This window comes from Pterocles gutturalis, unplaced genomic scaffold (genome assembly GCF_000699245.1).
Source record: "Pterocles gutturalis isolate BGI_N339 unplaced genomic scaffold, ASM69924v1 scaffold10269, whole genome shotgun sequence".
Lineage (NCBI taxonomy): Eukaryota > Metazoa > Chordata > Aves > Pterocliformes > Pteroclidae > Pterocles > Pterocles gutturalis.
In genome coordinates this window covers 598-13,830 of record NW_010130705.1, presented here as the reverse complement: position 1 = coordinate 13,830, position 13,233 = coordinate 598, and the positions used below count along the sequence as shown (strand labels likewise).

The 13,233-nt window shown below is 39.0% G+C and overlaps 1 protein-coding gene across 1 annotated transcript in view; it reads right to left on the bottom strand.

Annotated features, from left to right (window-relative positions):
• LOC104466785 (protocadherin-15-like) overlaps positions 1–12,764 on the bottom strand; it is a gene marked incomplete at both ends in the record, with an annotated part of 108,892 nt that extends 96,128 nt beyond the window's left edge. The window contains 3 exons of the mRNA XM_010080321.1: positions 4,450–4,562; positions 7,320–7,428; positions 12,641–12,764. Of these exons, the coding sequence (XP_010078623.1) occupies positions 4,450–4,562; positions 7,320–7,428; positions 12,641–12,764 (346 nt within the window). The remainder of the gene's footprint in view (positions 1–4,449; positions 4,563–7,319; positions 7,429–12,640) is intronic.
• Between the last annotated feature and the right edge of the window lie 469 nt (positions 12,765–13,233).

Genomic DNA, 13,233 nt, shown 5'->3' with positions numbered 1-13,233 from the left:
TTTACTTTGTATTACCACTCAGATTTTTAGTAGGACCACCCTGGGTCTTAACCAAGTTGACAAAATTTCTGTAATAATTGTAAAAAAGTTGGCTATTTATTTATTTAGAGGAGCATCACTTTTTGCTTTACAAGACACTGAAATAATTTAAGAAGTCATGATGTTTTTAGGTATTTTATAAAGCAAAAACTCTTTATGATTTGCTAGTGACAATTTCTCCCCCAAATATCCACATATGCATTCTTTGGGCAGGCCTTCTGGTAGTAGAGCTCCTCATCCTCAGCCTACTCTAAAAGCCACAGGTGTGATAAATTCTTCAGCGCTGCAGCATTTCCATTCATTAGTATTTCGTTGACAGTGTAAGAACATCTAGCCTTCAGTAGTCCATCCACTTTACAAACTGATTTTAATAGAACTGCCAGGTTAAATTTTGTCTGATTGATAAATAACTGACGTTCAAATAGGAAAGGATCAAAGTGCATCGATTTGATTAATTCTATTTGTTTCATTATATACATACTTAAAAAAAAAAAAAAACAACAACAAAACCAACTGACACTTTTTAGAGCTAGCAACAAGAATGTAGTCTCATGCCTACATGTCTCACGTCATGTTTTTTTCCAGAAAGGCGATCAAAGCTGCCGTCTTCTTCTTCAAGAAGCTATGTCCCTTTCTACAAGCAAAGAGGTATCAGAGGTGAAGTTAAGTCTCTTCGGGACTAAACTGATTATTTGCCTTCCTCTTACAAATCATTGTCCTCCAGAAGAAAGACAGCTATCATAGTGACAATGCTGAAGAAATTTACTTTTAATAGGTTTATTATTTTACTGAGAATTTCGTCAGATGTTTCAGCAAAGCTTCAGATCAAATATATGATTATTTTTTAGCCTTTGAGGTTGCTGAAAGTGTGCTCGCTCTCACTGGAGCTTTGATTTGATTTCTCTAGCAACTACCTTCTGCAAAGCAGCACTGTCTGCTACAGCGGAGATGGTTCTCTCTCCAAACTGTCTCCTCTCCAAAGAGACCTGCAGTCCCAGCCTTTATGGACAGAAATCTTCCAATGAAACACTTAAATATTTATAAATAAAACTTACCCCAAAAGCAGTAATAGATTTCATAAAAAGGGGAATTTAGTATTACGGGGTGTGCTTTCGCATTTCGGGAAAAATCTTTTAGAAAAGCAGCAACAGTATGTAAAGGGAAAGAACACTTATGATTCATTATGTTCACAGCCTTGCACATTCTGGGTCTCATACAGACTGTATTTTTAGTTACACTGTTATTAACACTGGAAAGTCCTTTTGGTTGAAATCCACATGCCTATTGTGACAGTTCTGCAGTTGCTACACGGAAATGTCAATGGGACAGACACAAAAAATACACGTTGTTTTGTAAAAGCCCCTGTTGCTTTGCAGGGAATGGAAGTGACAGGAGCTTCCCTAGGAGGGCCAACAAGTCTGCCTCCTTGCTTATCATTAAGTATCTCCTGGAGACAGCAGGGAGTCTGAAAAACAGCATTTCTTATTAAGAAGTTTAGCTTTTTCCATTGTATACCTATTTGAGAATTCAAAATTTATCAGCAATGCAGTTTTTATACCACAGATGAGCACATCAATTTTCTGTCCACCTTACTTCATGCATTCTAATATTCACATATTGACTTAACCACCTTTTCCATTTCACTATTTTCCATAATATTTTGGCAGAAAAAAAAAATCGATCCCCTGATATCAGAGGGAATATTTTAAAGATTAAATTTAGTGAGTCCTGCTAAACCAGTGTATTTTCTGTTTAAAGGGCAACATCACATATCACACCCCTCCAGGTAAAACAGAATCAGATGCAACAACTTCAACACTGCGAGAAATGCAAACTTGAGAATGTGCAAAACAAGACTCTGAAGATTTGATCTGGTACACACCTGAGACATTCCACCGGTTCAAAAGGTCCATGAACAACATAGCATTAAATCTTTATTATTCTAGCAGGTTCTTACAGACTGATAATTTTCCTCATTACTATCCCCTTGACTTCAGATATAACACAGCAATATGAACCTATCAACATTTCCACTAACAACAGAGCTTGCTATTTAGGCACACAGAATGGGGTAGCAGACCAGTGTAATTGATTTTTTAAATTGATATATTGTGCTACTGCATATGGCTGCTGAGTTTTGACAACAATGAAACCGAAGTGCTGCAGGGCTTTAACTCATAATATTCACACTCATTTAACTCATAATTTCTTCACATATTTATTTAGCTATTAATCCACCTAAGTTTCTTCATTTATCCCAGTGACAGCAGAACTCCACAACAGGAGGTAAGCTCAAAACCAGATTATTATAAAAGAATCCAATCACCAATTATTTCACTCTAAGAGTATACAAGCTTTGTACTTTGATGCACCCACAATCCACTGAGGTAGGAAAGTAATGTAAGCACTTAAAAAGCTGATGAGCTATTCAAAATTCCTGTAAGCTGCAATTTTGTTTCATTTTTTGTCATACAATTATATTCCTCAGGAGATACAGAAAGGACCTGTATATTAATAAACTTACTACCATCTTCCCAGAGAAACTGCTGCCCTCTCCAAGAAAAACAGAGGGACCCTGCAAATCTGTCCCTAACTCTCCTGCACTTAATAAATGCTCAGAGTTTGTATAAAAAAGAATTCCTACAAGTGACACAGGTAGTAGCCACAGTCAGCTTTTGTATGGCCATGCACAGGCACAGACACATCTGGGGACCTGGGTCGCTCTGTCACACCATATTCATACATGTTCCTTCCTCCCTCCTTACTTCAAGAGCAGAAGCGTGCATCATTGCTCCCCCCACTCCCAAATGACTGAGTTTTGCTTCTGCTCTGAGGGAGAAAGAAAAAACAAAAGAACAAAATCCTACTCAGATTTGTCTGTCTGCATGACAGGGGAGCTAGCAAAACTATGGCACACGATTTCAAAGAGGTTCATAGGCCAGTACAGAAGAAGGAGCTGCTGTTGCCAGGGGACTGCCTGCTGCCAGTGCCACCATTAACACCCCACAAAAAATCAGAGAGGGAGGAGAAGCACGTAAATAGCTGTTACCATGAGTGAAACCTTTGTATTTAGAAATAGATTAAATAATGCTAACATGAACAGCAAGAGCTTTATGACATCCCTGCGTTAAAACACACTGCAGGTTGGGAAGCCCACGCTATTCTACATAAAATATACCAAGAAATACACAACGAAATATACAAAGCTATCCACTACTTTAAAATAGACTTCTCCAATTCTTTCTCTTTTATTCGCTCCTCTGCTTAACAGTAAATACAGCAAACCTGTATAGTCTTCCGTGTCAGTAGACAACAGCTTTAGGGACAACTCCAGACTGTCTCCAGAAGAACCAAATGTAATTCTGCTCTATCCTCATTAGAGACTATCTTTACTAACTGACTTTTGCAGTTCATTCATGCAGATTTCACCTGCAGCAAACCTTACAGTTTTGTACAATTTTTCTCAAAGTAGAATTAACACCTTACTACATATAATAAGTTTAGCAATTAAATACTGATGCCATCACCTCTTATTCTTTTCCTCTAAATTCTCAAACAGGCAAAGTAAGCAGCAAATACTGAAAATATTTTATACTTGCAAAAGTAGGACTCAGTAACCAGATGAAGATACATTTTGAGATTTTTCTGGGAAGGCACACTCTCTACAACTAGCTGATATGGGCTCTGATCACTTGGCTGAGTTAAGAAGAACTGCAGACTGTTACAGAGTCAGACTGTAAAATCAAGGAGAGTGTAGGATGTACAAAAGAGGAAGGAGGCCAACTCTCCTCATCAATGGTAGGTCTTGAAAAGACAAAGCCCACTAAAGTAGTTTATGCCTTTTTCCAGCAATAGAAGCTGAATGAGGGCAGCACAATGGTTATGTTTCAGAAGCTTTCTTTTTATTCAGTAGTAGAGCTGGAGTGAGCTTCTTGGTTTTTTTTTGGTTTTTTTGTTTTTTTTTTTTAATATCCCTAAAGCAAAAAAAAAAAAAAGTAACAAGATGTAGAGATTATTTTTTTTGTTCTTCTTCCTCCTAACATTCAGTACTCAGTTACCTGTATCTGGATGATTCTCTAGCATGGGTTGTGAATGGGAGACAACATGAAACCTAAACCAAATGCACTCCTAAGACAACTGAGTTTGTAAACAGCAAATGTACAAGTGGCACTTCCAGTTTGTTCATATACTGTCAGTATAACATAAAATACTAGAACTCTCTCATGATTCATTCCCTTTGCAGAAATACTTCACATGCTTCTTCCCTGTGACTGTGCTAATTAATGCCTGACAGGTTATAAAAGAAAAATGTAGGGAAGACAAGCAAGCCCATCCTATGTTTTCTCTAGAGCTTTTTGTTACTAAGCAGTTTTCAAAAGCATATGGAAATAAGAATTCACTCAAAATTACCTTAATAACCAAGTCAAACTTCTGGTGCAAATCCCTGTTTATTGGTTTTAGGAGGGTGAGTACAGCTGTTGTGAGATTCATATGGAAATACTCTGGATAATCCTCAGGAGTACCTGTAAAAAAGACAATGAGGTTTGAGCAAATGTTTAACTAAATCTTTCAGAAAAATTAATATATTGATTTTACTCATTAGTCATCAAAGGAACATAAACTAGTCATATTATAAAGATAAAATATTGCATCATGTGAACAAGGAGCTTAACAATACTACTAGTATTATGTGTTTAATATTATCATTATTTCCTTATTCTCCCTAGCCATGAAGATTCTTCTCGACTGGGAATCCCTCAATAACAACAGGAGCCCAAAGACACCAGCAGCTGGTGGAAATGATGTTTCTCAGTTTGCAGGAGATACATACAAATCTAGTCAGGTAAGAGGACATATGCAGAAATGAGCTTTCACTGCAAATCATCTTCCACTTCCATCCACCACATTCCTGAAACTCAACTTGCTAAATAAACATATACCACGGAGATTTTCTCTCTCCATCTTTAAGTACGTTTTCCCTGAAGTATCGCTGGACGTACACTGCCATTAACCACAAAGCAGAGAACACTATGAACCATTTTTTTAGTGCACACACACAATGACATGGTGTGACAAAGATGTTACGACTAAGTTCACGCTAGCTATGTTAATGCTCACTGATTATGTCCTACCATTTGTAACTTAAAATGCACATTTTAAATACCTTGCTTCTTGCACCTAAGGGCAAGGTCTTCAATGCATTAATAACATATACAGAAATAATAAAAGCAGACAACTTATTTTAGAAATCCATCTAAGAAAGTAAGTTTCTCATCAGTTTCTCATTTGTGTCTAACAACTTCCATTTCTTGTCAGCAGTAAATAGCCTCTTCATGGTTGTGAGCTTTCCAGGATACTCTCCAACTCGGTTAAAACAGAAGCAGTCAGAGTCTGAACAGATTTGCGAACCAATGGAAGCCCAGCACAGGCTATGTAAAGGATGGAGACAGCCATGACCTTGCTGTGCCTGGCCCCCTGGTACCATGCTCAAGCCAAAAGGCTCTAGAAGCATAACCTGACACAGAAGGAGGCAAGAATTCAGCTACAGGGATTTTGAGCCACATGATTCTCAAACAAAGTACACAAAAAAGTAGCAATGGTGAAGCATTAATTGTCAGGAAAAGATGAAGCAATAAGCAGATATGACTGTTCAGCACCAGCCTCTCGCCATTAGGGAATAGAGGTGATACCATTTTTTATTCTGAAAGACAAAGGGATGTTCTCTCCTCATTTGCCTGGCAGAAAACAGTACCCGCCTTCTCTAGCCTGTGTCTCATTCCATTAACTGCCTGGCTTTCCCCAAGCTAGCCTGACTTTCAGCTGTGGAGCTGTGAGAGCACAAATCTGAACAGAATAGGGCTCGGAAAGCCAAAGTGTTTAGAAACAGCATGAACTCTGGCATCTCACTGCTTATCAGTATTACCAAAAGTATCTGAAGAAAACAAACTACAGATTACAAGTCTAAGATCCCGAGTCATTTTAGGTCTAGGAGCAGTTCTGCGTAGCAGCCGAGAGGTAGAAAGCACTCCTGGCTGAATGTATAAATGCCTCAGTAAGTCCTGGGAGCTCATGAGTTACGGTATCTTAAAGCAGCCAATCAGCAGGACAAATATTGCTGTGCAATACAGTATAACAGGGCATAAGATTCAACACAAAAAAAGACCACTTTTCTGATAAACGATCTATTAGTTCTTCACCTTTCAAGTGGAATGATTAGAAACTGCTTTTAGAGAGTCAGTAGCTATCCCCGGAGACAGATTACTGTTCAAACTCTCATGCGATACTTTAATTTGCAACTCAGCGTATGACAACCATTTACTATATTGTGTGTATACTATGAATATAGTGTACACTGTAGATATTCTGCAAAACTATAATATACATGAGCATTTTATTTTTTAATGACAAGCAAAACTCTGCAATCTGCTCATTAAAATCTTTACTTTCACCTCTCCAAGGGCAAGAACGTAGGTGCAGTTTAACACAGCAAACATGAAAAAAAGAAGTGATTCCACAAAACACAATCTTCAATTTCCTCTCCAGTCACAGAACACAGAAAATTACAACATGAGCCTCTGTACTTCGGGAGCAGCCGGGCAGGTGGAGGGCTGCAACTGCAAAACACTGCCTCAGGCCTTTCCATTATCAAATCATACAAGCAAAGCAACTGGAAACAAATGCCAAATACACGAAAGTAGCAGGAAAAAACCCCAGACAGCAGAACACAAGACATCCCCCAGAAAAGTGCTATTCTCTGAAGTCCTAGAACTGCATTCCTCTCTGGCCAGAAAACAGCACAGTCAGCTAACCAAACACTAAATTACAAGGGAAAGCTTGCAAGCTCCCAGGCAGCAAAATTTAAGGTGAATGCAGTAAGACCCTTTAAGTTGCTCTGTGCCAGAAGACTTTTGGAAGGAAACCTGCTCTAACTGCCTTTCTTCAGCATCTTTTATTGCACCTTTGCACCTGTGAATGAAAAATGCCTAGCAGCATAGCTCTGAGCATAGGCAAGTCTCTCTCCTTTTGCTTGCTGTGTTGCTCCATTTGCCAAACCAGACAATTCTGAATCTAATCTGAATAAATAATAATAAATAATGCAGCCAGCTGAAATAAGCTTCTAACTTGCAATTAAACATAAATAGGTAGAACAATGATTTCAAACATCCCACTAACCACAATATGAATTTTTATTAGGTTTCCACTCTCCCAGTCAATCTTTTTCTGGCTGTTCATAATAAAGCGACTGACTGTGAGTGATAGCAAGAGTAGCAGACACCAACCAACTAGGATGGAATAGAGGATGCCCGGTCGATCAGAAGGAGGCTGAATGTTGCGGTCTTGATCTATAGCTTGTATGGGTGGAGTGACACTGATGGGATTCACACGTGCCTGAAATGAAAAATCAGACAGATTTGAAACAGAAAAATTAGAAAGCCAGTAGGCAGATCTTTAGGTTTAATACAAAACCATCTCACTGAAAAGGGTATTTGCTGCAACTGTGGGAGAAAAAACCCTCATATTTAAGAGAATACTTACAGCACACATCCCTTTTGAAATCAAAATCAAGTAGGCAACATACATATTTCTACAGCAATCTCCTTTCTTTTAGATACTTATACTATAAGAGCATCTTCAAGAAAAGGAAGTTCACAAATGTTCAAGCAAATGCTTGAGTACGCTTCTATAAATAGACCCTTGAATCAGACTTTTCATACATCACCCTAGCAGTGAAATACAGCAAATGTTTTTAAAAAAGGAAATAAAGGCAAATTGAATTTGAGAATCATTAGGAGCTAGAGTGGCTGTGACACATGAATACATACTGCAAAAGAAACTCAAGAAAGGTACAGACATTTCAAGGATAGGTACATTTGAAAAGTTTGGATGGACATTGCAATAACTCACACCATTACTCAGAAGTGGAGTGACCTTGCATGCTGAACATGGAAACAGAAAGGCAGAAAAAGCATTGTGCAGGCTTTCATCTTGTTCACTATTTGTATGCCTGCTTCTTTACCTACCTACTTAACAGCATTCCTGTACCTACTAACAGCACTTAGCCCTCACTGTTGCTTGGGGTATTTTCTATCCTACACCATAGTCTCCAGTGGTAACACAAGAGTTGCCATTCCCAACTGTAAAAGAACCATTTCAGTAATTTTGGCTGCTTAATCAACTAGAAATGTAGCTACTCCATGAATGTATGTGTGCCATTCTTTTCCCTTCCCTTCTTGGAACTTTTATTTGCGTGGTCAAAATGCTTAATGACCTCTATGAAAAACCAGGCAGTTTTTTTCTCCACACAACTAATCCTGGCAGCCTTTGCTTTGGAAAGCTTTAACGCTCCATGTTCTACAAGAGGCAACTAGAAATTTAGTGTAGCTAAAGGGTTGGCCAAGTTTTGTCACAGCCTTCAGACACCCTCCTGCTGAGAAGCGGAATGAATCTGCAAGAGCTTTAGGCACGCCTGTCAATAAACCTAGAGGGCAAGGAGATGAGCCAGGAGGAGGAGACCAAGACGGCAATGGATGCAAGGCAGTTTGCAAGAGGGGAGAGAGTTACTAACCCATCCCGTAATTTTGGATATGTAGCCCTATGGTTATCTTCAGTAACACAAGCTATTCTGCCCATGGTTTGCCCACCCAGAAGTCATTTCCTCTAGGTTACTGAGGTCCACCAAGGTTTTTCCAGGCTCATGAGCCAGGGCTTGCAGCCACACGTGGTTACACAGCTCTCGGCTCTGGGTGCAGAGCATCTGCCTACCAACACAGGACGGTGCCTCCTCACTCTGCCTCTCTGCTCATGGCTTTTTCCACAGCTCCCAACAAACAGGTGAGGCCCTTTGTCACACACCTGTTTCCACTTTTGACTCTTTAAAAAATTAAACTCTTAAAAGCATAATGAGGAAGACAAGCTCAAAACAGGCATAAAGAAAGACAGAAGAAGATATAGTTGACATATGTTTGAATGTTTAAAATGCTTTAGGACTGCATAGAAGTTACATGCTGAGAGATAAGATTATGCATAAAGCTGTCCAAGACTAAAATGCTATTTTTAAATTTACAGATTAATTGAAGCACTCTCAGACAAATCTACATTATAGTTAAAAACACCCACAACAAAAACATAAGGCTAGTTAGATTTTAAACTCACCATTACAACATTGCCAGCCAAGCCAAAACATCCAGCCCTATGCTAGAGTAACAACAATAGATCTAGCCTCATCAGTAATGATCTGTCAGCTGTACCCAACCACCGAAACTAGACTAAAGGAGAAGCTTGAGAGTAGCATTTAGAAAAACTGCATTTGAAGTTACATCGCATGTCCCTTTTGAAATCAAAATCAAGTAGGCAACATGTATATTTCTACAGCAATCTCTTTTAGATACATCTTGTACTATTAGTATCTTCAAGGAAAGGAAGCTCGCAAATATTCAAGCAAGAACTTGACCAAGAGATATTTTATCCTATGCTGCCATCATTACATTGACTCCCAAGAACCAAAGCAATCAATTGAACAGAAGCAAGTTGTAAAAGAAAACAAAGTAGTATAAGAAAACTAAGAATGAAACATGAAATCCATTATTTTTTTATTCCATGTAAGTTGTTTTTCTGACTACTGTACATACTCTGATATGGGCTGCTCATAAACTAGAAGAGATCGTGCAACAAGATCAGTTGCAATTGCTGAAATGTTTAGGGATATCAAATATTTAAATAGGCTGATGGGCCTTGAAGCAAAGCTAAAGGTACTTTCCTATTGTTTTAATATGCCATAGGTAACACAAGTATCTTTTTAATTTTATGTAAATTAGAAATATGAAAACATAATTGCACAAAGCAGCAGCCATTAGGTATGTTAATGAATTTGAAAAAGCACATGTAGGATCATTTCAGAAGGTGCACACAAACTTTTTTGTGGAAAATAATTATTTTACAAATTTGTAGTCAAAACATGCATAAGGATATTTCTTTCTTTCCCAAGCACTTTAAAATGCAAAAGGCACCAAGAGGTGCTCCCAAGATCCCCAGGTCCCGCTGACGCAGTGCTGCTCGGCAGCAAAGCCGTCAGGGCTCAGGGGGCCTGAGGCAGCTCCCCAGAACCCACATTGCTGGGATGGGGCCCCAGTCCTGCCCCCAAAACTGCTCTGCTCATAACTAACCATGATCAACAGCTGCAGTTCTTGCTAGAGACTGGCAGACCACAACGACACAATACCTTCAAAAACCAGCCACTTCCAAGCACAGAACACAAAAGGCTTTACAAGCTCTGTCAGAAGCAGGTGATTAAAAAAGAAACAAACAAGCAGATCTCGTCAGTTCTAGGGTTAAATACGCAGTAATTTATATACTTTTCCCCACTAGGGAAGAGATCTCTCATTTATTGGTTTTGGTATTAATACACTCCAGGTCCTTCAATACAGCAGACTACACCATCATGCAGGGCAAAAAAAACCCAACCTAAACCCCAACTTGCAAACGTTATCACAAGTATTAAAAAATTTTTAAAAATAAATCCTTCTTCAAACAGAACTGTGACAGGAAGCCTGCCAAGGAGTCTGCAAGGCCAAGAGATGATCAAGAAAAAGAAAAAAATATTTTAAAAACCTCAGACAGAATAAGGCAGTAGCATAAAACCTAATTCTTTTTTTCCTTCTTTTTAGTTCACCATGAAGGGACTCAGATGGGTCCCCGTGACAACAACTTCTCCATGCTGGATGTCTAGCAGGTCCCACAAAAAATCATCACATTCAGAGAAGTTATGGATGAAAGAAGCCAAACAAAGAGTAACATGAGGCCAAGAGCAGATGAGTTTCCAAAGGAAAGGAAGGCAAGAGTCAATCATATGAACTTGCTGTGCTATGTAATTTCCTGCTTAAAAGTGCTTTGGTACCTGAGGAACAGCAGGTGGCAAACACAATACCACAATTAAAAGGGTCCCAGGGCAACCCAGGGGAATACCACCATGACGCCTGAGGCTTGGACCAGGAAAAATTAGCAGATAACATAATAACAGTCTGAGCAAACACAGAAATAAATACAATAAACCAGGGAAATTTGGTTTTTTTGCAAAGGGAAATCCAGCTCCTCAAAATTACTGTGGTTCCCTGCAGGAATCACCGAACAGCATGTAACTACCACACAACCATCTGATACAGTGCAGGTAGGCTGGCAGCCAGCTTTGACAAGCTCCCTTACAAAATACTCTTTAAGGAAATTTGGCCTTAACAGAAAACGAGCGAAGAAGCAGTTAGGTTGAGAGGTATGAGGCAGAGCAGGGGCAAACTTTCAGTTCCCGTAGGGAGAGAGGGGAGATCCACAGTGATCTGTGCTAGTGCCGGAGCTGCTCGGCTCACTCCTATGCAACCTCAGAAAAACGGGGGAGAACACAGTGAGAAGAATTACAGCTTATAGTCAATTATTCAGAGTAGAGAGGGTGAGGGTCACCTGCAAGAGACTGCAGTTTTAAGCATTCCATTCCTTGTACATATTCAGTCTTTTTTATGAAAAAACACCACTCAGTGGCCTTGCACAGAGAAATCTTCTCAGCTCTGTTTGGGAGGGCAACGGGTCAAAATGTTCCTCCTTTTCAGTGGAATCAAACAAGGCTTGACTGCTTAGGGGCTGTGAGGACAGAGCACTGGGAACCTCTCCCTCAGCTCTTTTCAATACAAAGATCTCTCATAATTCATTATGAAACGATCACAGAAAACCAAAATGTTTCTACACAAATACCCCAGTCACTAAACAACACACACTTCAAAAAGCAGCAGCATTGAGTTTCTCTCGTGGGAAAGACTACTGGAAGTTATCTGAAGTTACTGTTATTAAATCAAAAGGGCTAGAAAAGAAAAAAACCACAACAGCAAATATTTATTCAAATACTTTGTCTTAATGCATTTAGTGTAGATGGAAAATGCTGATATTAATTTGCTACACTCTTTTTATGTCTTGCTCTTTGACCTGTGTGGTTAGACAAAATTTGGCTGCAAAATGCTTCTGTTTAGAAGAGAACCCGATAATGGAGCCAGGTCTGTTTTAAACAATCTTGTTTATTCAGTAGAAAGGCAAAAGCCACGTTTTCCTGGAGAGGAGAGAAATGGAGTTTCCAGACATCAGTACTCCTGCTGATACCTTTGAACGTACTTCAACCACAAAAAACTCCTTTTGCCTTTATTCAGGAACTGACTACCACCACCACATCTGAGCCTGTCTCTGATGTCTCCCTTCTCCACCTGCTTTTCTGTTTCAGCACACACGCCTTCACAACGCAGTGAAACGCTTTCAGTTCGTATCTCTACTGCAAATGGTGACACCTGACTAGGACACAGATGCTTACTATGTAGGATAACGTGAAAATAAATATGATAATAATGACTGGCAGAAATTTCCCTATTCTTTCTTAGTTGAAAAATACATTAAAAACTCTAAAGCAAAAGATCTTTAAGCCACAAAAGACTAGTCCCAAAACTTGCAAAGGGAGCCATGAACCTCTGCAACACTCACGCAAGAGTGTTTTAAGCTCTTACTAAGGATAGTGAGGAAAAGGAACAACTGATTTTTAAAATTTATTTATTAACATGGAGCTTAATGAATTTACCATTGCAGTTGCAGTCAATAATTCAAAGAAAACAGTATCTCCATCTTTATCTCCAGATGTGAAAATCTCCAGGTTTTTATATTGCTGCATAAAAATACCTATTTTTTCCACCATCACATGGTGACTGAAATACAGCATGGAAAAATTAAAATGAAATTTACAACTGAGATGCAGAATATGCATTTTGTGCTTTCATGCACAATAAGCCAAAAGTAACTATTTTTAGAGTTACCTATTTTACAGATTCTGCATGTGTGTTATTGTATTTAAAACATTTTAAGATGTCCATGACTTCCAAACTTTCTCAGAAATATATGTAAGCTGTCATAAGTATTAAATGTCATAACTCAATTATTTGATTAAGAACTGAAACTAAGGGGTTTTGTCTTCTTAGACTGACACGTTTGATAGATTGTTCACATGACTGCCATCTGCCTCCTCCACCTTCCTGAGTTATAACTCCCTTTGCCATAGTCCTCCCCCAAGATTTTTCTCACACACTTTTTGAGGGTAAAACACTACTTCACAGCACCGCACAAAGCCTTTGGAAGATACCAGCTTGGACCTTACACCTCTGGGAAAACACTGCTACT